The sequence below is a fragment of the Oryza glaberrima genome, chromosome 8 (genome assembly GCF_000147395.1).
Source record: "Oryza glaberrima chromosome 8, OglaRS2, whole genome shotgun sequence".
Taxonomy (NCBI): domain Eukaryota; kingdom Viridiplantae; phylum Streptophyta; class Magnoliopsida; order Poales; family Poaceae; genus Oryza; species Oryza glaberrima.
In genome coordinates this window covers 24,948,221-24,974,676 of record NC_068333.1, presented here as the reverse complement: position 1 = coordinate 24,974,676, position 26,456 = coordinate 24,948,221, and the positions used below count along the sequence as shown (strand labels likewise).

General features: G+C 45.0%; 4 protein-coding genes across 5 annotated transcripts; 2 read left to right on the top strand and 2 right to left on the bottom strand.

Moving 5' to 3' along the window:
- Window positions 1-3,046: 3,046 nt before the first annotated feature.
- Window positions 3,047-3,696, bottom strand: LOC127782203 (polcalcin Phl p 7). Its single transcript, XM_052309287.1, has one exon. The coding sequence runs from the start codon at window positions 3,537-3,539 to the stop codon at window positions 3,291-3,293; it is 249 nt and encodes an 82-aa protein (XP_052165247.1). The 5' UTR covers window positions 3,540-3,696; the 3' UTR covers window positions 3,047-3,290.
- Window positions 3,697-3,907: 211 nt separating this feature from the next.
- Window positions 3,908-5,954, top strand: LOC127782202 (uncharacterized). Its single transcript, XM_052309286.1, has 3 exons — window positions 3,908-4,184; window positions 5,313-5,643; window positions 5,734-5,954. The coding sequence occupies exons 1-3, from the start codon at window positions 3,952-3,954 to the stop codon at window positions 5,818-5,820; spliced, it is 651 nt and encodes a 216-aa protein (XP_052165246.1). The 5' UTR covers window positions 3,908-3,951; the 3' UTR covers window positions 5,821-5,954.
- Window positions 5,955-6,412: 458 nt separating this feature from the next.
- LOC127782201 (serine carboxypeptidase-like 51) lies at window positions 6,413-11,724 on the bottom strand. 2 transcript variants are annotated; one of them, XM_052309285.1, is made up of 12 exons: window positions 11,487-11,724; window positions 11,236-11,333; window positions 10,833-10,940; window positions 10,516-10,690; window positions 10,257-10,300; window positions 9,544-9,611; window positions 9,000-9,105; window positions 8,710-8,915; window positions 8,367-8,487; window positions 7,434-7,486; window positions 7,173-7,311; window positions 6,413-6,736 (listed from the first exon to the last, which is right to left on the bottom strand). In XM_052309285.1, the coding sequence occupies exons 1-12, from the start codon at window positions 11,629-11,631 to the stop codon at window positions 6,668-6,670; spliced, it is 1,332 nt and encodes a 443-aa protein (XP_052165245.1). In that variant the 5' UTR covers window positions 11,632-11,724; the 3' UTR covers window positions 6,413-6,667. The 2 variants fall into 2 exon arrangements, with proteins under 2 accessions (XP_052165245.1, XP_052165244.1); XM_052309284.1 differs by having other exon boundaries at window positions 10,441-10,690; window positions 11,487-11,723.
- Window positions 11,725-19,595: 7,871 nt separating this feature from the next.
- Window positions 19,596-22,663, top strand: LOC127781415 (uncharacterized). Its single transcript, XM_052308364.1, has 3 exons — window positions 19,596-20,107; window positions 20,170-20,406; window positions 20,673-22,663. The coding sequence occupies exons 1-3, from the start codon at window positions 19,700-19,702 to the stop codon at window positions 20,832-20,834; spliced, it is 807 nt and encodes a 268-aa protein (XP_052164324.1). The 5' UTR covers window positions 19,596-19,699; the 3' UTR covers window positions 20,835-22,663.
- Window positions 22,664-26,456: the final 3,793 nt, after the last annotated feature.

The window sequence follows — 26,456 nt, the reverse complement described above, 5'->3', positions numbered from 1 at the left end:
TATTTTTTGTATTTGGATGGGTGAAAAATGAATTTATTTTAGAATGGTACTTCACTAGCAAAACATAGCTATAACTTATAATTAATTAATTCTCCAGGCCAAACATATAATCCTAACACTCCATCCATCTAGTGAAGTGGAAAATTGATAGTAGTATGATACCACTGTGTGGTGGTCAACTTGAATATTTGGCTAGTTTCATGCAAGGAGTACTTTAATATGATATAATAGTAGTACCGAATATACTAGCTAGCTTGAGTAGTAATAATACAGCAGGTTTTATATATGATGATCTGCTACTAGTATAATACTTTTGCAAAATGATTATAGGGCGCGTAGCTTGTATGCAAAGTGAAACCGGACGTAGGCGATGGAGAAAACGGGCACGCTGCATTGCACAACTTCGGGTGAATAGTGTGATACCATCGAAGTTGGTGCTTCCAGTTTCTTTTTTAACTAGTGGTCCGCGCAGATTACGCGGCTACCATTATTATATTTTCTCTCTTATAATATCACATATGTTTTCTCAATATATTATTTAAATATATTAAAATGACAATAATTTTGCATGTGTCACGAAAGCGAACTTCCAATATTCCTTTTTGCATGTCTTATCCATGGCGAACTTCCAATATGCCGGGTAGCCGGCAGCCATGGATGATGGCCGGGCGCATGCATGCATCGATCGCCATCGCCATGGATGCATCAAGTGCTCCCTGATCGATCGATCGATCGAATCCTCTCCTCCTCTGTCAGCTGTGTCAAACAAGCATAGTAGCAAGGTACTCGATCCTAGAGCTAGCTACTACTATCCCTTTTCATTTTTGCTTTCCATTGCAATTGCAGCAGCAGCAGCAGATCCATCGAGGGTCGCATGCATGCACTGTTTGCCGGCCGGCCGGAACTGACTTTGAACGGAATACATGATGAATATATGTATGGATATTCAAAGCTGGTAATGATTCAGACTCCCCTATGGGAGGCATATATATGTAGTGCATGCTTCATCAATTCTCTTCTCACTTCGATCGATGTGACCAAAGTGGAATCCCGAATATATGTACGTACTACTACCATGTAAACTACCGAATCACAAAAATCAATTACTACTAAATCTCAATTGCAGCAGGAAATATATATTTGGATGGGAGATAAGAGATTTTTTATGGTCCAGCAAATTGTACCGCTCGGTACCAGTACGCATCTGCCGTTCGTTCCGGCATGGGTAGGATCGGAAGAGAGTGGCGCCGGCCATGCGTTGAAGCAATCAAGTGGCGGCGAGCGGCGGATTCCGGCATGCGTTGAAGCAGGCCGCGGCGGCGGCATCGAACTCGTCCTTCCCAGCGGCAGCAGCGTTGAAGCAAGCGGCGGCGGTAGCGAACTCGTCGTTCCCGGTGGTGGCGGCGTCGATGTCGTCCTTCCCGGCAGCAGCGGCGTTGATGTCGTCCTTCCCCGCGGCAGTAGCGGCGGCGACGTTGAAGCAGGCGACGGCAGCAGCGAACTCGTCGTTCCCGGCAGCGGTGACGGCGTCGATGTCGTCCTTCCCGGAGGCGGCGGCATCGATGTCATCGTTCCCGGCGGCGGCGGCGGCGACGGCTGAGTTCACCTCCAAGAGTCGGCGGCGTCGATCCAGGAGGCGGTGGCGGCGTCGATCGATCGAGAATCACAGCGCTTCTAGGGTTCGAGCTGCCCGTCCATCCCTCCCGATCCGGTTATTGCACGCGAAGTTACGTTTTTGTCCTTCCACCTCAGTTCTCCGCGTGGTACTGCACAGGGACAGAATTGGTACCGCCCGGTACCAAACTCTACCAGCCGTCCAGGATTTTGGTACCGGGCGGTACCGGTACTGACCGCTGTACCGTAACAACGCTCGGGAGATAATCATCTAACTTTTGAATGTGTTTGATTAGTGAGCAAGAGCGAAGCTACATCCTACATATATCTAGAGAGGTGCCCATGAACCCGGTTTAGAATTTTTTTAGTTACTTCCGCCGTTTCACAATGTAAGTCATTCTAGCATTTCCCATAATCATATTAATATTAATGAATCTAAATAGATATATATGTCTAGATTCATTAACACCAATATGAATGTGAGAAATACTAGAATGACTTACATTGTGAAACGGAGGGAGTATAATTTATCTATTTTCATCATATATGTATACCCATAAGTTTAAACTTAGACATCTATAACAAATTAAATTCGATACAAACTAAAGCTATGTTCGGCACTGTCTGTTACCATCCTCTCCTCGTTTTCAGCACGCACGTTTTTCAAACTGCTAAAATATACTTTTTTGCAGAAAAAAGTTATTATACGAAATTTGCTTAAAAAATCATATTAATCTATTTTTTTTAAAAAAATAGCTAATACTTAATTAATCAAGCACTAAATGCTACTTCGTTTTACGTGCTAGGGAATGAGGGCCCGAACATAGCCTAAGTAAAGTAACCGAGTGAAACCCCCTCTATTTTGGTGGGCATGGATGAATAGAGCGGCCAAGAGAGGGAATATTGGAAGTTGTTGGATTGTCTCATCTGGCCCAATGATATTCACCTAATCTTGATCATTAGTATTTTATTAGTGATAATTAATTAAGGCATGTTTCTCATCCATCTAGCTAGAAAAAAAGGAAAAAAGAAAGAAAAAACTGATGATCATATATATCCGCTCTGTACCATAAAAAATTAGATCACTGTATTCTTAAACACATGGATGTACATTTTTTTTATCCAACATTAAGTATGAACCAAACACACAGCCATATAGGTGCGGACAAGCCTATCAAAACCATACACAGGTTTGAAATCTGAATCGATAGACATTTTAGAGTTCAATTGAGTGGTATGTATGTTTTTTTCCGAGAATACGCATAAAGCTTGCGTATCTTTGTATTAAGATTGGGAAATAATTACATCCATCCAGTTACAACATGAAGCAAGATGAAACAAAGTTGTTGACAAAGGTTTATATCTCGCGGTATAGTTTGTGCGACTACTAATTTAGGAAAGAAAAGAAAAGGCAGTAGTACAATATATAGTGAAGTGAAACACAAAAATTAATTAATTAATTAAGGCATATATGCGCGAGGTACAAACGAATAAAACATCAAGGAATGGAATGGAATGGATCCAAATAAGATTGGAATAGAAAATAATGAAGCAGCTAGCAGAGGCTGCTGGTAGTGGTAGAAATGAAAGGGAAGAATATAATGGAGAATAGATATAAATAAATTAGGAAAGATGATATGATGGATGGGAAGCGATGAGAGATAAAGAAAAAAGAATCAGAAGACCTTGGCGACGTCCTTCATGAGGCCAGGGTTGGCGTTGCAGAAGGAGATGAACTCGTTGAAGTCGATGAAGCCGTCGCCGTCGGTGTCGATCTCGGCCATCATGCGCTGGACCTCGTCGGCGGATGTCGACCCCAGCGTCCGCAGCGCGTCCGTCAGCTCCGACAGCGATATCTTGCCGTCCCCGTTGGTGTCGAACCGCTTGAAGATCCTCTCCATGTCAGCAGATGAAGCAGCAGCCATCCCGATCGATCGATCGATCAAACAAAACAATCTAATATATCTCTCTGATCTCCGCCCGATCGATTAATCTCCGATTTCTGATGATATTCTTCTCTGCTTGCTGCTATAGATCCTTCTTCTCCGGTGGTCGATCAACAAGTATGGATGATCAGGTCGATGATAGATAGATATAGATGAGCAGGTGGAAATGAATGTGAGGAGTGGCGCGTGTTGAGGAGGAACAACGGTGGGAGTGGGAGATGATCGCGCACCACCACTCGCCGCCGCCGCTGGAATCGTTCAACCTGGAATGTGGACCAACTACCTGGACCGTGTTCGGCCCAGCCCACGTAGGAATCAATGGGCCTCCACCAAATAAAGGCCCAAACTCACAAAGCTTCCTCTTCCTCTCGATCCCCTTTTTTTCTCTCCCATGGCGGTGGCGATCGCCGGCGCCGCCACTCGCCGCCTCCTCCTGGCGCCCGCCCGCCGCAGGGCCTTCTGGTCCTCGCCCTGGGCGGAGGAATCTCCGCGCTCCCCTGGGCCCTCCGCCGACGAGAATAAGAAGAAGAAGCCCTCGTCCCACCACCGCCTGGCCGCGGTCATGGACGCCGTCGCCGACCGCAAGCTCCCTCCCGAGCTCCGCGGCCGCGCCAACGCCGTCAGGTTTATATGCCCCCTTCCCCTCCGCCCTCTACGATTCATTCATCGGTAATCATGCAAGAGGGTCTAGGCAGCGTATTATCCCGTTGCTTGCATTCTACTACTATTATTATCTTAACCAGTATGATGCCAATACCAATCTCTTCTTTCGTACCCAATTGCTTGATTTAATCATCTACAGCTTCCATTTCATTTCGAGCAACATCTGAACAGAGTCAATGAAATTACCACTGAAACTAATATCATTCTCTTCTTCTACTTATCACCTGCCCTGGCCAAGCTTTTTTTTTTAATACCATTCTCTTACCACCTGGGCAAGCATTTGTGGTGATACATAGCGTATTTCGATTGTAAAAAATATATATATATCACTGTTAGGCTTGTAGTGGAACATTGCATAATGAAATCAACGTTATAGTTGTTATACCTTATGGATTTTCTTCAGTTTCGCAACAACAACAGCCAAAACTGCATACTGCATGATGTTGTTGCTTACAAGCAGCTCCAATGGACAATGACGGACCGACTGAGTGCCTATAAATGTTCCGAAACAACGCTAATTAAAATTATCTTTCTGGTGGTACTCATTAGTCAATATGTAACGATGCTGATGAATTAATTGTCACTGGCCTCAACCAACAAAATAGACAATGTTGGAACTGCATACCTATGTGACAGCGTGATATTGGTTCAAAAATGTCTTGTTCACAACATGTTTAAGTTTAGGTACAAGACAGCATATGATCATTTTCAAAATGTTTCTGCAACGCGTGGTCCATTTGTCAAGCTATCTTATGTCTTTCTTCCTCTGGTTTCTGTAAAAAGTTTATATATCTTGTTAATGACTCTGAGTTTTTCACTTCAGAGCTTCGCCCAGCCACATGCACCCAGCAAGTTGCTATTAACAACTTTTCCATCTCTCTGTCTGAACATTTGTGTTTTACCATGTACATTAGCGTACCAATCAATCTAGCCAATAGTTAGCCAAATTGATGCATAGAAATTGTGTAATACGCACATGTTTAGGCTTGTTTCTTATTGGTAAATCTGACGTTTCTGCATCACTAATTGGATCAACTGTCAAATACTGTGGATTGTCACATGACTAGTAACTTTTCTTGTTTGTTGCAGATCTGAGACTGATATAATCAATGTTGTGGAACAAAGAATATGGCATTCAATGGAAGAAGGGCACTTTGAAAACCTACCTGGGAAGGGAAAACCTTTAAACCTCAATTCAAACCCTCATGCTGATCCTGCAGAAGACACACTTTACAGAATACTTTCAAGGAACGGCTGCGCACCCGAATGGGTTGAGCTGAACAAGGAAATTCGAGGCATGATTGCACGATGGAGATCAGCATTGAGGAAGGCTTGGGCGAACCGCTCTGAGGATGATCATTCTACCTGGCATGATGATCACAGACTGCTTCAGGAACAAATTCGCCAAATAAATGACAAGGTGCTACTGGCTACCTGCCCACCCTGTGTATGCTTAATGACTAGAACAAAATGGACTAATCTGGAGTTTTATTTTTCTCAAATGTTACAGGTTTTCCGATACAATCTGATAGTGCCCTTTGGGCGCCAAATGTTTGGTCTTAACTGGGACAAGGAGCTGGACAAATTGAAACAGTAAGACGGGAAAAGTGTAGGCTACTGGGATGCAGTTTTATAGGCATTATCCTGTATTTTGTTGTATCCAAGAATACCTTAGAACTCGAGCAGTGGTGAATAGCTTGAATAAAAAAATTAAGAAACTATAGTTATATACGCGGCATTTTTGTAGTCATCTTGCTCTTGGATTTAGATTTTCAGATGTTAGCCTGCAGTGTAGGACATGAAGCAAAGGGGGTCGAAATAATGGTGTGTAGCATGCAGAACAGCTAATTTTCTGCAGCAGAGCTGAATACTGAAGTTGTGTGCTGTACTATAGTAGAATTTGAGAATGGTTTCAGATTATTCACATTGCGTTGCTTGGCCCTTTTTTGCTTGCGAAACCAGGGGCTCAATTTTTATTCATTTGCAACACTGTTACCATCTCGAAGTGAACATTTGTTCAGAAACTCTGGCGCTTGTTAGCTGTTACCCTGTTACACCATTTACTGGACGATTTTAGGATGTGGTTCATTGCTATTTTGGATATCCTGCAATCAGACTTTTGCATTGCATGTTGAGCATTGAAGAGATCAAACCAAGGTCAGGTCATATCAGTTCATGACTCAGGAAACTGCTGCACTATGCAAGCTGCATGCAATAAATTTGATTTTATATTGTACCCTGTCACCGAAAAACCAGCTGCACCAGTACTATAATATAAAGTGAAACAGATCTCTTTCTCTCTATTTATATCACTCTGCTATCTTTTCTTATCTCATCAATGCTATGATATCCTTTTTCTTTTCTGTGTAAAAAGGTGAAAGTAGAAATTAAGGAGAAAAAGAATCTTCAGTTGGTGTCAGCATGTAGTGTCACCCTCCTCTTTTCTACTGAGCAGGAGATTGTGTAATGTCACCAAGCATCTTCAATGCAGGGCAAGGGTTGTCTATTGGTACCTGTCAGCAAGAGAAGGAAAATAGATTTCAGCATCGACAAACATTGAAGAAGCCACTACACAAGTTCACCTGCCTGTCCTAGTAAGCTCCCTCCATCCCTGATCCCTCCTCCTCTCCCTATCTATCTATCACTGTTGGTGCATGTGTCCCTGCCGGCCTCTTGTCTTTCTCAAAGGCACTGTATTGCTTCTGCATGTGCTGCTATTGATCCTTGAAGAAACTCTCTCACCAGCTACTGGTACTACATGAATGCACACTCTTTCCAGCTCACACTGAATCTAGCCTGTCCAAATCCTGATGGCTATGCTTGCACAAAAATAATTGCACTTGCATGCAATCAGGGTAGCTGACACCACAGGTTCCAACAATACCATTGTTTTACTCTAATATACTAGTATATGTGTTGGAATACTAGCTAGAGGTTACTACTACTTACCATGTGGCCAGCTCCCAGTATCCAGTAGAATTTGAGATTCTTGTAAGATTTGAGGAAGGCTTGGGTGCCAGCTGCTTCACCACCACTGCAGTAGAGCGGCACTCTGCGTGAGTTTGTGAAGTTCTTCAGACCATCCCACCTGACATCAAACAACAGGCATGCATGGGCCATTAAACCACTTGTCTTTGTAATTTGCTTCTCATGCATTAATTCTGCAGTAATAAGAGAGGGGGGGTTTGTGCAGAAACTGCAAATGCTTACTTGAGTTTCTGAATCCAATCCAATGTTCCCTTGGTCGCACAGATCAGATCAAGCTGAATGAACAATTGCCAATTAATTAACTATAAGAAAGGTAAACTTTGGCTATCTTCAGATATATTATTTATTTATTTATATATATAGTTGGTTGCTGCGATGCATTTGGCATTTAGTAACTCTATATATATATCCAGAATATGGTTCAGAAGTTGAGACAAAATGGACAGTCACACATGTTAGGGGTCATGTGTCTGTTACGATGTAGGTTGTGCCTTTCCCAATAGATGAAGCTAAATCAACTATATATTCCTGGTGGCCTTTGTGTGTTGGTGCAAGAAACAAAAGTTAGGAGTACAAGAAGAAAGCATGGAGCTGACATACACATATATTCGTCCAGATATATGCCCGTGATAAGCCTAAGGATATCACATCACATATACATATGCACCTAGGGTAGCCTGATGAAGATATGTATGTGTGTCTGATGAGATTGCACGAATCCGATAGATGGACTAGAGATGCTGATGATACCAGCAGGTGTGCAACATGCACTGCTGTCTGTCATGTGGAATATATTCTTGCTGGCGATCAAAGAGCATGTACTGTACTGCCACTTGAGAGTTGGCATGCAGCTAGAGCTAGTACCTTGTATGAGTATGGATTAATGTGACACTAGGCAATACGGGGACGGACAAACAAAACAACAGGTGATAACACATTTCCTGACGGACAACTGAAGCATGATACTGTGCCAGTGCCATGCATGCAAAGCAACAGCCAGGACTCATGATGTGTAATGTTTGGGTGTAAGCTAGGTAGAACATGCTGACATACATCAAGTAATTGGTCGATGGATCAGACAAAGCGATAAATCCACATGTTGAAAGACCCATACATAAATGTAGGAGTAGCAGAGAGGAGAGTTGAGTTTGATACCTGTCCGCTATAGATTGTGACGTTGAGGCCAAGGTTGAGAAGCTCGTCGACCTCAAGGATTCTGGGTTTCATGAAGTCTCCTGCAAGAGCTTCGAACACATCGTCTGACTGCTCGCTCCAGCTATATATTTCGATCGTGGACAGTATATGATTAAAGTTAGATGGGACAACAATTAAATTCAGAGATCCCATATACTTCCTTCGTCCCAAAAATGTTACTACCTAAGATGAGATTAGATACATCTAGTATAATAAATTGGGATAAATTGAAACATAGGAAATACTATATCATTTGTATGTGCATGCATTGTGCATTATACATATATAATGTTGGTATACGTACGTGACGTTTTTGGGTATGATCCGGAGCTTATCCCTGATGACGGTGTTCATGATGCCCTCGAAGCCGCCTTCCGTTGTGACCTTGGAGCTCAGGTAGCTGGAGTAGCGCCTCCTCGACTGCCCCAGCGACGCCAGTAGCCTCTGCCGCTGCTGCTGCTCCAAATTAGCATCCGACGACGAGTCATCCTTGAGGAAATTGTAGAAGTCCTGCACCCATCACATTTCTCTTTCACAAACTAATACAAACTCTGTGCATATATGTATATAAGTATAAATATTAGTGAGACGCACGATGTAGTTGGCTTGCTCGAGAATGATGGACTCCAGACTTTGCCATGTGTTCTCGGCCTCCAGGAACTGTGCTGCCTTCACCTGCGCCTTGATCTGCTGCGCCAGGCTGCATTTGCATTTGCATTTGCCTTGTTTAATTTATACATCGCCTTAATATCCATTTTTGTAAACAATAAGTAATTAAAAAAAGACTGAATTGGGACGGATGAATTGCAAGCAACTAACTAGCCAACCATTACATGCAACTGATATGAAAATAAAAAGTAGCACTCCTTCTATTTCAGATTATAAGACGTTTTAACTTTTGTCAAAGTCAAATTGTTTCAAGTTTAACTAAGTTTGTAAACAAATATACTATAATATTTACAAAACCAAATCAGTTTCATTAAATCGATAATTAAATATTCTTTCATAATTTATTTATCTTGGATTAAAAGTATTATTATTTTATCTATAAACTTGATTAAATTTGAAGCAGTTGACTTTGACTAAAATTAAAACGACTAATAATTTAAAACGAAAAGTAGTGTAGTAGTAAGTTAACCTGTCGGAGAGGTAGAGGCCGTTCTCGTCAAGGCGGGACACTTGGTACAGCAATGGCCCCCACGAAAGCTGCCAACAAATATAGGCACCCGACCGTTTATTTCCATCAAATCCCAAAATATCATCTTTTCCTCTTACTAATTACTCCTTCCGTTCTAAAATATAAAAGATTTTAAACGGATAGAACACTTCATACTACTACGAATATAGATAAACTCTCTGTCCAAATTTATAGTAGTAGAAAATATTCCACCCATTCAAAATCTCTTATATTTTGAGACTGAGGGAGTAATTGAGAGCATATCATATCCACAATGTTTTTCATGTACACAATATATACACCAACTAACAAACTTCACCAAAAATTCTAAAAAAACGTTTGTACATATACTTTAGGTAGTAACACATTTATGTGTAAAGTTCCATCTTGAAATTCAATCTACATATGAAGCACAAAAAAAGGAAAAAATTGTGATCGATTTATACCCTTAAAATTGTAAGAAATTTTATCTTTGTTTTTACTCTCAAAATGCAATGAATTTGAGGTTAAAACTTTACACATAAGTGTAATGCTGTTGGAAATTTTATCTTTTTCTTTTTTTTTTGAAATTGGTGTGCAAGATATATACGGGGTGTACACGAGAAGACTTGTGTAAACAGGATACGTTCTAAAATTATTAACTAGTGTGATGGGAGTATTGAGCTAGTACTTACCACCGAGTCCTCGGGTGAAATCCAGCTATTACCAAGCGCAACTCCTGCATAAAGACATGAAGATTAAGTCAGTGTTTACATATATACACATTCATTTGGTGTAGGTATATAATAAAGAGATTACTGTGTATATGGGTAGAGATAGATGCAAATGGGGCAATGGTGGATATATGGGTGTAAGTACCGGCGAGGCTGGCGGCTAGGCGGCCAGCGTGGATGGCCTTGAGCGCGGCCAAGGCGGTGGTGACGGCGAACTTACCGCCGTAGGACTCTGCGACGATGTAAAGTGGGCTCCCCTGCAGCCGCGTGTTGTTGCTGCGGTAGAGTTGGGAGAGCAGAGTGGTGAGGTCGGTGGCTGCCTCGGCGTCCGTGCGCGCCAGCAATGTCCTGTCGCCGCCCTCCACGTAGCTGAACCCGGTGCCCACTGGGTTGTCCTGCCATTGCCATCTCATTGCACCATTCAATTCATCCTTCACCAACCTACAACTACTCTATCTCTATCTCTATCTCTCTCTCTCTCTCCAGAAAATTTGTTTAAGATAATGAGATCGAAATTAAGCAAAATCATAGTATTACGACGAAGAGGAGGTCGGCCTTGGAGAGCCAGGTGGATGGGCGGGGTTTAAGGTTGGTGTCCAGCGGCCCGATCTCCATGAAGTTGCCATAACCCACGCCCGAAGCGCCCTGCAATATCGCTTGTTTGTTAACTACACAAGATGCATGATACTACGTACGTACTACTACGATAACATTGGAGGGAGCAATGGTTGTTGATTAATTAGCTAGCTGGATGATTAATTATATTTCATATACTATATATAAATAATTATGCAATCAGTAAATTAATCAATTATGCATACATGGGTGGTCGATCGATATCGGAACCAGCTAGCTGCCTGCAATCAATATATATATATATAATCATCTGGATGATGACTATATATATATATATGTACGATTTAATTAATGAATTGATTACCGGGCCTCCCTGGAGCCAGAGCACGGTCGGCCATGGCGTGCTGCCCTTGTTGTTCACGCGCTGCGGGCTCCGGTACAACCACCAGAACATGTGCGCCTCTGCACGTACATAGTATATACGGACCAACATCATAATCATATTATTTCGATCGATGGATCAATATAATATATACCCAATAATAAGCTAGTATACACAATATCATCAAAGTAAAAGGAGGAGGAGGAAGAAGAAGAAGAGTTGAAGATGCTTACTCGGGCGTACTTGGACATAGCCCCACTCCTCCGAGCAGTCCGGCGTGCCACCGGCGATGGCGGCGGCGGAGGAGGAGGTGAGGAAGAAGAGGGAGGCGGTGGTGCAGTAGATGAGCAAGGCGACGGGCCTCATCAGCAACCCCATTCTTGACCGAGATCGACAGGGATGCGTGAGGCAGCCTCTGCCTCTCCCTCAGCCTCAGCAAAAAGGAGATGAGATACTAACTAGCTAGAAATGAATGACATGACCTGGATGTCCCTATTTATATTTTATTTTATACTCGTGTACATGGTGTACTATGATCCACAGGTGCTGTACATTTAGAAATAGTATCTATTTAGTAATAAATAAATACAAATAGTAGGAGTAGTTAATTACCTGTTTTTCTCATCCATCTCGTTTGATCATTTTATCTATACATGTGTACTTTGTCCGTCTAAGAAAAAAAAACTAGCATAGATAAGAATGAGATATAACTTAAACAATGAATTTAGACATATATCTCATCCTTATTTAAGTTGACCTTTTTTTTTTAAAAGAAATGGAGGAAGTACTACTCCCTTCCATCATCCATCCACAGATATAAATGGGGGATATTAATTGGGACGGATTGGATTGAGTGCTGCTCGATCGATCCATCCATCCGGCCATCTACTGCTGCTATGCTACTTGGTTTGTTATTTACCCATGACGAATCGAATCATCCCATGCATATAGATTGGTCGATGATCGATCTGTCTGTTTGTTTTTTTGTCGTTAGTTTTTGCTTGTTTGCTGGAAAACCGCATGCAACGTAACGTACCACAGCTGCACTATATATCTGCCTCTACCTGTCGATCATAACTATATCTCCTTGTTTTTCACACGCAACGCAACCAACCCAATCACGTACAGGCAAGATCGGAATCCGATATATATATATATATATATATATATATATATTTAGTATAGGAATCTTTATATTCTTGTGATTTAGTATTTGAGTTGTGGCACTGCATGTGTACTCTACTTGTGGTCGATCGTACTCCATTTAGTTACTCCCTCCGTTTTAACTTTATCAAATATTAATTTCTAACTTTGACCATAATTTTTAAACTATATAAAATTTCAAAAATTGTAGTCAAAGTTAAAAACAATATTTGACTCAGAACAAAGCTAACAATAATTAATTGAAATGGAGAGAACTCATTGCTTGCTCCATCCTTCTATTTTATATTTTGATTTCAGAAAGGTAAACCTGGAAATTTTCGGGATGTTAAACCTGAAACTATTTTAATCCCAAGTGCAAGTGGTCATAGTTTCAACACTACTTGTGGTAAATTGGGTGTAGCTCAAGTGGTAGTAGATAGCCAGGCCGAGGCGCGCGATGTGACATCGAGCGTCTGTATTGTGTTTTGTGAAAAAAAAAAGATTCAACTTGTTGTGATATACAGTTTCTTAATTATCTGAAAAAAAAAAGTGAGATAGAGAGTATAAAAATCGTGCAGGTTTCCTATAAAGATAGGTAGGCAGAGTAACGGCCCAGGCCGGTATGGTCCCGGTCTCTGCATGGCCTCCAGCCGCATGACAAACAAAACAAGCCCAGCACACGCTATCTACACTTGTTCAGTCTTCGCTTCTTCTTCCTTGTCTTACTTCATTTCTCTGTCTTCACGTAACTGCAATCCTCCTTAAATCAATGCAGTACAATTATTATTATTCTCCTAGCTCTACTCCAGGCCCCAGCTTTATTGGTTTGGGATAAATATCTACAGTATAAGAAAGGTTTTGGTTTTTTTAACACACAACTACAAGAAGGGGGAAAAAAACTTCCCGAGATTTCCCTCATTTTCCTTTATTTATGGGCCGCCGTTACATTTTCCATAAAGTTTCCCCGTGGGCCGTCATTGGGCCGCCACGTTTCCATCATTTGTCCTAGCAGGCCAACACGTTTTCCTTAGCGAGCTTTTATTGGGCCATAGCTTTCTTTCGTGGGCCCTTAGTAGGCCGTACGCTCTCCTTCGTGGGCTCTGACTTTCATAGTTTATAGGCTTTTTTATTGTTTGTGGGCCCTTATACTAGGTTATGGGCCTTAGGTGTATGTGTTGATGTTTCTGTGCTGGGCTAACTAGCATGAGTATAATAACTAGGAAAACTAAAAAGTAAAAGCCTAAAAGAAACTCCTTTCTATGACTCAAGCTCAACTTTTTTCCATCAGTCCTAAGACCAGGTATAACCCTCAAGTATTAAAACCTACTAGGGTTTCTCACGGGCGGGCAAAATCCACACCGTTCATTCACGATCCGACGATCCCACGGGTGTGAAAGCGATGCCACAGTGGAACACGTGGATGGCTAGATCGACCCTACGGTAAAATCGGACGGTGGATAGTAGCGGGGACCGGTATGCAATTAACTAAAAGTATAGGGTTGTTTTTGCAAAAATCGGCTGACGTGGCGCTCTAAATCTCAAGCAATCTCACGGCATTTAGAGAGATTAATATTCATTTTGTTTCCTTTAATGATTTGCATCCTAGTTTCTTCCTACGTGACATGTCAACCCATATAAATCATCGTTATCAATCCACATGTTAATTCCTCCCACTTCCACTACGTGATCGATATCCAACACCTACCCCTAGAATGCCATGAGCATGAAGGCAAAGTCTGGTGGCGCCGCAGCCAACGGCACGCCACTGTCGTCGCGTCATCCTCCGATTCAAATGGCGCCACGGGCTCTACCTCCACGAATAACTTGTTCACTACACCAAAGCCGAGGCGTGCAATGGTGTCGCACTTGAAAGGTGGAAGGAACAATTCGAAAATGATAGTGTTGCTCGCTCTGGAGGGGTTCGTGGTGAGGCTGGGGACGCCTGGTGATACCGTGAGGATACTACGAGAATGCACACTGCTCTCCTTTAACCCACCTTCCAACATTGAAATCCTAAATCCTCTATTGGAGTTGCTATGCCGTCATCGTTGCCACCACCACCGTGTGCAATATCCTAAATCCTATTGAAGCTCGAATGGCAGCGAGGTGCCTAGGGGTGGATAGCGAGCCAGCTCAGCTCGGCTCGGTCTAGCTCGTTATCCTAACAAGCTAAAAACCCAGCTTGGCTCGGCTCATTTGAAAGCTCGAGCTAGCTCGTTAGGCTCGCGAGCTTCAGCAACAGCAAGCATGACTGCATGAGTGCGTCTGTGCATGACCAGTCACAGAGGTGGTTTGACCGTTTGAGTATGCAAATCTACAGTCTCACAAGTAGTACATGACCACAATCACTCATACATGATACATCAGCAGTTCATCACATCAGCAGAGGAGGAGACGACGCCACTCCTTGTGAACGGTAGAGGAGGAGAAGAGTGAGGACGGTCGGATGCGGCGGCGAGAGAAGACGCCGGCGCCGCGCACATGCTCTTTCGGTGGAGAGCGAGGCAGCGAGCGGCAGTGGCGGGCGCCTCGCTCCTTCGGTGGCGCGCTGCTTCCTTCGATGGCTGGCGGGTGGCAGGCTGGTGGCTGGCAGTGGCAGGTGGCGGAGTAGCGAGTGGCGGCTGGTGGACGGGGAGGAGTCGAGTACTCAAGCGGTATATATTAGGGAATCGGGAGAGGAGACTAGGGTTTTTGTTGGGCTGGGCCTCTAGCCCTTTATTATGTGACTGTGCGGCTAACACCCAAAGGCCCACAGCTCATATGTTCTCGCTCGTGAGCAGCTCGCGAGCTAGCTCGATCTCTAACGAGCTGATATGCCAGCTCGGCTCGTTAGGAAAATCAAACGAGCCAAGTCGAGTCGAGCCGAGCTTGTCACGAGCCGAGCGAGCTAACGAGCCACGAGCTTCTTGTCCACCCCTAGAGGTGCCCCCGTTCCGTTCATCTTCTCCACCTCCGATAACTCCCACGCCGCCATTGCCCCCACCGCCCACTTTGAAACCTTTTTTTTTCTCTGTGTAAACAATAGTACCAAATTAATTTGTAGTGTAATGTACCGAGGAAGCTTAAGTGTTAGCTAGTACATTTGCTAACATTATATTAATTTGAGTTACTTTTTTTTGTCGAAAAAAGAAGAAGAAGAAAAACTCGAGGACGTACGGGCAAGCCATGTGGTGGGCACAAGTTATATGAGGATCGGTGGTACGGCGAATAATAATAGCAGTAGTACTCTCATGTGCTAGTTAGCTAGTCAGTGAAGTACGTTGGACATTTTGATCATATTTATCGATCGATTAGCATATATGCTGCTGGCTGCACGCCAGATTAAATACCGTACTCCCTCCGTCTAAAAAAACTCAACCTAAAAAATGATACGACTCTCTTTATACAGATTCATTGTTATAATAGGTTGAGTTTTTTTTGGATGGAGAGAGTATTTATTAATTGATGGTTGATTAATTGGGCGTGCATTTATCTGTAAAGTGGTCCAAAATATAAAGATAGATAGATGCATATGCTACACAAAATATAATGAATTGAATGGAATTGCCTAGTTACCAAACTCCTCAGCCACACCCCACTTCGCTCTCTCCATCACTCTTCTTCAATACTACTAGCTACTCTCTCTCACCTGCATCTGCACGCTGCCCGGGAGTAATATAATCGTCGGTTGCTGGCCGCCACTGCTATGCTCACTACTCACTCCCTCCGCCCTATTAAAAAAAAACAAGGTAGTACCTCTGCTAGCTACTATTAGATTTAACTTAAAAACATTCGTTCGTGTACAGCATATATAAAACAAAAAATGGAGCTATTGAAATAAGTATTAGTTACTGATACCACTAAAAACAAATAAGAAATGAAACATTGCCAAATCCTATTTTGACACATTTTTGTATCACAAATGAAACATCAAATTTTAACTATCGACAAAAATAATTGTTAAAACATACAAGAACACCATGTACAATATTTGTTTTAAAAAAATAATGATATATTGCAAAACAACATGATTGTCTCCTCGTTGGAGCGTCACCACTGCATCTCAGAAATATTGGCATTAGAGAAAGTAAATCGTCGAATCCATGATAAAGCCCTAGATTTGAGTTGATGCAATGGGCCCCACTAACATGGTTGATGGTATAAGGAGCACTAGCTCCCTCCCTTCCTTGGGGCGGAGATGCACTTGATAGTTTTTAGGGACGTCTCTCCCCAAATCTCAGTTTTGGATTGAACAATGGAGCTAGGATGTCGTGCTACTGCCTTGGTCGATGAAAATGGAGATAAAGGAAGAGAGAAAGAGTAGAGTGGTGGAGGCCACGAGCATCCGATTTTTCCTCCCGTTTAAGACACCCACAAAAGATTCATTTTTCCAAAGATTTGGAGTTTATAGTGATGAAGAGAAGAAGGGATATTTATGAGGAATTGGAAACACTATAGCTAGCTAGCTAGTTGTCGTCTGATTTTTTTTTCAGAAAAAAGAAAAAGAGAAGAGCTTGATTATTTGTCGTGACAGATATAGATAGATAGATCACGGGAGCAGGGGGGATGGGCTTCAGCTTGGAGCTATATGTATACTCCGTACTAATTAATCCATTTATTTAATACAAATTAATAGTATATATATATTAGTACTAGTAGAAGGCAGTGGTCCTAGTAGATATGATAGATGGAGCTGTATCATGAGGACGCAAGCAGCAATGACGTTGGTTAATTTGGATGGATACATATTAGTTATTGTATAAGCCGCCCAACCTTCAGTTTGGAGTAAGCAGTACAGGTACTAGCTGATCATGGATGACGACCTCACATCACAGGCAGAAATGTTGTTTGCTCGTTCGGACTAGTATCTTGTATCAACAGTTGCCGGCCTCTGTACCTAATGTCAATTAGTCAAGTATAATATTACTAGTATTTACTAGTGGCATCCATATATGCTCTTATTTTTTTAGACTGATTATATGATCATGTTTTAAGCTGATTCGATCTTTCAATAGTAATGTCATTACGGTCGGCAGGAAGAAAATTATGCAGAGCAGTAGACATGTTACATGCTCCATTAATCAATCAAAGCATTACAAGCTTAATTAGCTAGCTAGCTGAGAGCTAAGTTGTCGGGCGACCGGGCGAGGAGGTTAATTAGCTGGAAGGGAGGGAGCAGCATTTGGTGTGATCGTTCAGTTTGCTTGAAAGCAGAGTAGCTAGCAGACTCAATCGGTAGCATTCCGGGCACGTCAGTAGCCTTTGCGTGCCGTGATTCATCATTAGCTAGTAGTAATCTTTCACGCTTATGACGGAACTGTTCAATAGGGCTCCATCAGCTCAAGTTCCGGGATCCTTGACTGGTGAAGCTCAAGTTGAACTAAACACTAGTATTAATCACTGACGGAGGCATTGACATTGTTACGCCTGAGCAATTTGCTACTTCAATGATCGATGTTTTTTACACATATATCATGGACAACAGGACAGTGAGAATGTTAGCGGTGGAATGAGTAGCTGCATGACCAACCCGGGAGCTAGCTCCACCACTTATACTTTTGATGGGATTTTTTTTACGAAATCCGCTGCTGCTACTTGTAAAAATGTAGGACCTGTTCAGCTTGTTATCGTTTTCAACTTTAGCAAAATTTTGGTATTACTAAATTCTAGCATATTCTAGATTTTACAACTACAACTTCTCAGAATCTAAAAAGAACTAGTCTGTTTATAGGAGGTTCTGATTATGGAAGAAGCTAAAAGCTCCCCCAAAGAGACCCTTAGCTCAGCTCACAGATACTACTAGTACTTGTAACTTAATCCTTGTTCAATGCGCGCGCGTGTGTTTTTGGGTTTGCTTAATTTGTCTTAGATAAAAATTGTACCTGTTGCCTTTTCAACCAACCTGAAAAAAAAAAAGAAAGAAAAGAAAAAGGGAATATGCAACTGTTGTGAACAGTAGTACTGCAGGTGAAGGAAGCAAAAGCAAAGGAATTTGTTGTCAGTGAGTGTCAAATCCCACCTCTACTTCTATCTGGAGTAGCCAAGCCATAGCTTGCTGTACTGCTGCTTCTGGCCCTGAAAGCGCGATCCACATCGGTGAGTGCGCCGCAAATGTACATGCTGGGGTTTGTCGCTTGGCCCCACCTGCAGTGGCACATGAACCCACTTGCCATGTGGTCCCCGGGGGCCCTACAGCAACAACCCAAATGGGTTTGCGTTTGCTGCTGCTGCTGCTTCTTTTTCACCTTCCAACCGCCACATTCCAGAGCAGCAAAGACCGTGTGTGGCCGGGCCCATCTCTCAGGCTTTCCCAGCTAATAGTCGTATTTGGATCCTTCCTTTTCTCAACACCTACAACTCAGACAAGTCAAATTCATGTTGAAAAACCAATCGAACAACCCCATCTATTCAATTCACAATTTGGCATTCTTTTTTTTTCCCTTTCCTTAAAATTATACTAGGTATTACCAGTATGCTGTCCCTCATCAGCCCATCGTATAGAGGAAAGGGAGATGTATTCAAGAAAATTCATGTTGTTGTTGTAATGTACTCCCTTCTATTTTAGATTATAAGTTGTTTTTATTATGGTTAAAGTCAAACTACTCTAAATTTGACTTTTTCACAAATGTGCAAGAGGAATAGAGTTTTTGTTACACATCGCAAATTGGTTAGACCGGCCTATTCCAAGGAAGGGGAAAAAACAAAGTCAAAAAACAAGGAAGAGAAAAAAGGAAAAGAAAAACTAGAACGCTACTCCAAACAACGGGAGGGGACAGAGCCACGCTACACTCCAAACAAATCCCCAAAGGAAGCAACGCCTGCTAACGTATTCTAAATTTGACTAAATTTGTAGAAAACAATTAGTAACATTTTCAATCTAAGATGAATATATTAAAAAATATATTAAATTATAAATTATTAAAGTGGTTTAGTATTATAAATATTAATATATTTCTCTTCAAATGTAGTTAAACTTGAAGTAGTTTGAGTTAAAATGACTTATGATCCGAAACGAAGGGAGTAGGCAAATAGGCAATGGTATCCATGGATGCGGGTTTGCAACAAACCTAGCAGAGGACTGAAGATGATACGGATAGGAAGGAAGCTGTTTGTACATTAGGACCTGATGATTGATATTGTAATGATCCAACGGGCAGGAAGATGAGGAGCGGCAGATCCAAGGGACGCAACTAGAGGGCGTGGGCACCGGCAGATCAATGGAGCGAACGAGCGAAGAAAGAAGAAAGAAGAGGACCACCCAACGCAACGCAACGCAACGAGCGAGTCTCGAAAACGCATCGCATCGCGTCTCACACCAACTCCAATGCACGCCACGCCACGCCACAATCACAATTATACTCCACACTCCGGTAGGCGAAGCCGATTGAGAAAGCACCTACCACACCACACTAGTCTCTTCCTTCCTTTCTTGCTTTCTCTCCTGACTACTCCTGCTGCTGGTTGCGTCTGCCGGTGCCGGCATTGCCATTCGTCGGCGTCATTGATGTCGCGGCGGGTGGCCCCGCCGGAGTCGGAGGGCGCAGCAGGGACGACGAGGTTGCCGGAGTGGCTGGAGACGCTGCTGTCGACGCGCTTCTTCCTGGCGTGCGGGGCGCACCCGGCGTCGCCGCGGAACGAGTGCAACATGTTCTGCCTCGACTGCCCTTCCCCCTCCCCGCCCTTCTGCTACTACTGCCGCTCCCACCGACACCAATCCCACCGAGTCATCCAGGTCAGGCATCCTCTTCGAATTGCTATTGCAATAAACGAATGAATTAATTTGGTGCGTTGCAGATACGGCGTTCTTCCTACCACGACGTGGTTCGGGTGACGGAGGTGGAGGACGTCCTCGACATCTCCGGCGTCCAGACCTACGTCATCAACAGCGCCAAGGTCCTCTTCCTCAACGAGCGCCCCCAGCCACGCGGCGCCGGAGCCGCCGCCGGCAAGGCCGCCGCCTCCCCCTACAACTGCCAGATCTGCGCACGCGCCCTCCTCGACCCCTTCCGCTTCTGCTCCCTCGGTTGCAAGGTACTACGGACGGACTACCATTATTTCTTCTTTAATATAATTCTTCCTTTTCTTTTCTTCTCTTCTTCGTGACTACTCCTACATATAATATAATGCCAATGCACTTTGCTCTCTGCTCGTTTTTCTCAATTAATCTCATCTACGATTACAAGTGGAGGGAGTACTACATTTTTGTTTTTCTTTTCCTTTTTGTTCGTGTCATCGTGTGTGTGTTCTGTTGGGTCACGCTTAATCTGTTTTCCGGCTCCTCCGCCTGCGGCGTGCAGCTGGTGGACACCAAGACGGGTGGTCGCGGGGCCACCGTGCAGCCCGGCGATGCGACCAATGACGATGCCGCCGCCGCCGGCGGCAGCAGCAAGAACGGCGGCGCACGGCCGCAGGGGAGGCGGCGCAAGGGGATTCCCCAGCGCGCCCCGTTCGGTTCGTGAGTCATCGTCATCAACATCACCAGGCAACGCAACGCAAAGCAAAGAACCAAGAAACAAGAAAGCAAAAGCATTCTTGGCGAGGCAATGCCGACAAGGGAGCACGCGAAAAGTAAGCAACGCAAGGCTTCTTCTATCTGCTAGTCGCATTGCTCATCCCAACAGATTCCACTTCTTCTCTCCATCCATCCATCCTTCGATCGATCACCACCATTAACAGATGGAGGAGGAGGAAGAAGAAGAAGATGATGCGTCCAAACAAAAGAAAAGAAAAGATGCGCATTGCCCATCTCCAAAAAAGAAAACCCAAAAGCAACCCAACCACCGGGCCAACACCAGCAAATCATCCTCTCCTACTGTCCATCTCAACACCATTGTAAGCCAAACCACCAGAAAACACACATACTACTACACACACACACCACACCAGTTAAGTTTATTGCCCTATACACAAGATACATACACCAATACTTTTTACCCATTCATTCATTCAGTAGGTAGGTAGGAGCTCATGTCCATGTCATTAGCTTAGCTCAATCCCTGCTACCTTGTCGTCTTAGGCACTAGCAGGAGTACATTTTTAGAGGATTGACTTCTAATATTAGTCACTATTGATTCTTTTCAAGATTTTGTTCTTGATTGACTGATGATGATACCGCCTGGTAATTACATTGTTACAAAATTAGCTGATTCATTCCCACATTGCTGTTACACCCTCCATGCATGATTATATATATACAAGATTCCTTGTTATTTAAAAATCATTAAATGTTGTTGTATTGTACGTCCACATTGTTACTCACTACCTCACCCTGCTTAAGAATAAAGAAAGAAAGAAAGAAAGAAAGAAAGAGGAAAGATACCAGTACTAGTTTTTTTATGCGCGTTAGGAATAAGAAGAAAATCCATCCATGTTTTGTCTTTATGGTTGGCTTGCTTTGCTTGCGCATCATTGTACTATACAAGAAGAAGAAGAAGAAGAAGAAGAAGAAGAAGAAGAAGAAGTTAACAAAGTGATCGATTACACTTGCTGGCCTGTTCTGGCCTGGCTTGTTTGATAATGTGGCTGTTATTTTAATCTAATCTTTTGGAGGGAGATGGAGGGTCTGGCTGGACTTATGCTTAGATGTGAGTGATGTGGGGACGTACATAACTAGCTGCATTATTGTTGCTGTTGGGCCGGCTGCCTATCAAATCCTCCTTTCCTACATAGGAGTAGAACTAGAATGTATGTTTCTTTCTGAAACTTATTCAGAACATCAGATTAAAGCAATCCGGAATGCATCATTATATAGTATATATGCAGACAATTCATTCGGCCCCAGCTAAGCTTTGTCGTCGATCATAAAGCTAAATTAATCAGCATGCCGGCGGCTAATTTAATCAGTTGATTAGCACACATGTACGTACAAGTAAGCATGTATAATTGCATTGTATAAGAATCAGCAGAAGAAGGGGGGTGTGCGTTGGGATGGATGTTGATGTGCATTGTGCAAAGCAAATAATGGGCTGAACCCACCACGTGCATGGAAGGAATTTGCAAATGGAAGGGAAGACTTGTTGTTGCTTGCTTGCCTTGTTGTCTTTTGGTTTGGTTTGGTTTGGTTGGTCCATTCCCTTCTTTCTCTTCCACAGCTTGACAGAGCAGAACCAGAGACGATACTCCTAGTTAGTTGATGGATGACAAGGAAAGCTAGCCCTCCACACCTTGTCTTTCTCTCTTAACCTAATCACTTAATTAGTGCTTAAATAAAACTAGTGCATTATTAGGGTACTCAAACTCTGGTCATTTCTTTGGCATGCACAAGTAGCTGCTGTCTTGGTTTGGTGTAAAATTAAACAATAACCCTCCAATTAATGTTGATCTCTTGGGAGAGAGTAGAGTAGAGGAGAGGAGAGGCGCTTATGATGGATTGATTGACCATGAATGCATCAGATTTGTGTGATCCTATTCCTACAGCAGGTTCATCTCATACTCCCATCATCATACATTTTCCACTCTTTCTTTGCCTCCTCTGCTCTGCTCTGTTTTTTCTTCGGTTTCACAAACTCTGCTCTGCATATGCTCCAGTGCTCTGCTTGCCTGATAGAAGTTATGGGCCGTAAGTTGTTTCTGTAATGGGCTCTCTGCATCTGCCCATTTCTCCTTCGGCCCAGCCACTTTTTTTAGCACTCGGCCCAACCAATCCTTTTTTTTAAGAACTCGACCCAACCAATCTGTTTTTAGTTAGGGTGTGTTTGGTTCCCAGTCAAGGTTGGATGGGATATGGCGATCCATATTTTGCTGGATATGGCGATCCAGTTTTTTGTTAGGTGGAGTGAATATGGTGGTCCATTTTTTGTTTGGTTGTATGGATAGAGGTGGATTTGGTGATTCATTTTTTTTTTGGTTGGAGGAGTATGATGGATGAGTGGTTGCAATCACCCTTTCATTAAAGGTGGTGAGTATACCTCCCTTAAAATTCACCAAACCTATAAAAATATCAATATACTACAATAAAAAATCTAAATAGAAATAAAAAGACATGAATAAATAAAAGGGGAAGGTGAAAAACGGAAAAAAAAAAGAAAAAAAGTCTTCTTCGCCGACTGCAGCCGTGCCTCCTCTTCGGCAGCCGCCGCGCCTCATCTCCCGCCCGCCGGCCACCACGGTGCCTCCTCTCCCGCCGGCCGCCGGCCCGCATCTGTAGCGCCCGTTCCGTCGTGGCGCCTAGCGGGAAAATTAAATTCTTAAAAACCCTAATTGCAAAATTTGTCCTTTGAGTGTTGTCAAGCATCCGTGCCATTCCGGATCTCAAAATCCCCGATCTATCGTCAAATTCAAATCCCAAATCCAAATCCTTCCCAAATCAAATTCCACTGCAACAGTCTAATATGCCTCCCCGTCGTTTGGTGGGCCGATTCTCTCTCTCTCGGCCCGCTCTCTCTCCCCCCTCAGCTCCCTCTCTCTCTCCCTCGCTCTGCCCGTGCGCAGCACGCGCGCGTGCGCGTGCGCCGAGCCGAGCGCTCTCCCCTCTCGCTCTCTCTCCCCGCTCCATCCCCGGCGAGCTCCCCGCACGCAATTTCGAACCTGCACGCCGTTGCTTCGCGCGCGCCCGCGCGGTTGCCGCCGTCGTCAGCCGCCTGCTACCTGTGCCTACGCCGTCCAGCCCCGCGCCCTGCCGTGCTGCGCCGCCTACGCCGCGCCCTGCCCCGCGAGCCAGCGCACGTGCCCAAGCCGCGCCGCCCGCATCCATCCAAAAACCGGAGACAGCGCCTCCCGCTCCCATCTCTCTCCCTCCCCAAATCGGCATGGCTCGAGCTCTCTTTCTCCCCCTCCGTTTTCCCCTTTCCTCTCTCGGCCCGGCCTTTGTTTCTCCCGCTCGGTTCCAGCGCCATGGACAGGGAGGAGCGCCTGACGCCGAGCCATCGCCCATGCCGTTTGACCTCGCGCTCATGAGCCCATTCCTTCCCCTCGAAGCTCCCTCGCCCCAGTACCGCTCGAGGTCGGTTTCCTCTCCTCCCAAACCGACATAACCACCCCATAAAAGCCACCCCTCCCCCTCTCGCTCGATTCCTCTGTTTCGCTCCATGCCGCCGCGCCATTGCCGCCTCGCCCGTGCCCTGCTTGCCGTCGCCTTCCGCCGTCGCGTGTGCCGGAGGAGCCGGTGCGCGCTAGGAACGGAAGGAGACTCCGGGCGCACGTCTTCCTCCTCTTCCCCGGCCCAAGGCCGGAGCGATCACGCCCCGTACCGTTGGCCATCGTCACTGCGCCCTTCACCCTGTCGCGGTAGTGCACTCCCCGTTCTCCATCCTCGTTCCTACTCCTCCCCCTAGCTTTCGGTAGTAGCACGAGTAGACCCCCCTAGTCAGCTCGCGCCGCCCCAAGCCTTGCCGCCGCCTGCTGTGTGCTCGCCGCCGTCGCTGCCCGAGCTCGGTAGCGCCTCTCGTCGCCGGCCTCCCTCGGTGCGTTTCCTCCTACTTCGGCGCTAAGAATGGATTCCCGGAGTCGCGTAGATGCTCTAGTGCGAAGGAATCGAACTCCCGTCACGCCGTCGCCATTTCCCCCTTCTCTCGCTGCCGCAATCCTCCGCCATCGCACTCCCTCCGGCGAATCCGAGCCGTTAGCTCGTCTCCTCTAGTCCCACGCTACCTCCCGGTGTGCTCGCCCTCGCCCGCATCGCCGTATATCGCCCCGCCGCTCGCCGCCGCCGTCCGCCATCCGTTCGCGGGTGCGTCGTCGTCTTCCTCTCGCCGGTCCGCGTGGCAGCCACGTAGGCGCCACGTCGGCGCCACCTAGGCCGTGACCGGGTCAAGCTGACCCCGGTCCACCGCTCCCCTCTGCCCCGCTCGCGCGCGCGGTCCACCGCGAGCGGTGAGGCTGCGCGTGGGCCCGCCACATCCGCATCCCACCGCGAGCCGCGCGCGTGCGCCGCGCCCCCTCCGAACCCTAGCGCCGCGTCGCGTGCTCCTCGCTCATGGTGAGCCGAGCCGCCGACAAGCGGGTCCCACTCGGGACCACGCGAGGTGGACCCGGCCCACCGGTTCCCCCTCCCTCTCTCCCCACGCGTGCCCTTGGGCCGCCTTCTCGGGCCGGCCGGCCCATTTAGCTCGGCCGAGCCGCCCTCTCCTCTCGGGCCACGCCCTAGCCGCCCAAGGGAAGTCTAATCTCCCTCCCTCCTTCTTTTCTTTTTCAAAAGGGTTTAATTAAATCCTTTTTCCTTTAGACCAAAAATCCAATAATCTTATAAATTCAATAACTTCTCAACCGTACATCCGTTTGACTCGGTTCAACTTCCAAAAATCCTCAAATCTCGAGATCTATCTAATGGCACGCTTAGAGGTCAATAATAGGGCTTTATTTTCGCCGTTTGTTGAGTTGTCCCGTTTCACGTGTAGTTTCGGAGCCCGAAGATCCGCAGCGCGAGGATTTCGAGGATCAAGCTCAAGATCTCGAGCGAGGCAAGTCACCTTTGAACATCTTGCACCTATAATTTAAATCTAAATATTTCTTTTCCGCAAATATTGCATGAATAGGTTTAACACACGTAATTCGGCCGCGGCTTTGCGAGATAGCCTGCCGGCCCCAAATCCTAAATTGCTGCAATTACCCTCCGTGAATTATTGAATACCTAAAACTCCTTTGTCGACTGTTGTGCTTCGATGCACGGGCCTTCGGGCACGGGCATCGGAACACCTCCCCTTAAATTTAAAACATCCAACGATGGGTAAAACTTGGGGTTTTATAAAAAACTTGGAAAAACCCGACACCTGGGTCGGTGCTTGCGAACTAAATGAATTTCCAAAATCACAGACCGGGGGACGTACCGAGAGTACGGTTTCCCGCTCTTGCACTAAGGACCGTTTCCTTGGAATTTCATCCGAACATAAGACAAGTGCGACCACATGGGTGTAATGGGACGCCCCTGGCTAAGTAATTAGCTAATCGGGGGAGCCATGATGCCAAGAGACATGTGGATTCAACGGGGTGGTGCCGGGGAGAACCCTCGGGTTTCCTGGCACAGTATGGTTTGGGACCTAACCTGGTGTTGGTCTGGGACCCCTCTCGTTGGCATATGGTGAACCTATGTCGGCTTTCGAAATGCCTTGTCATGAAGGCCTCAAGATCTCCAGACGTGGCCGTTC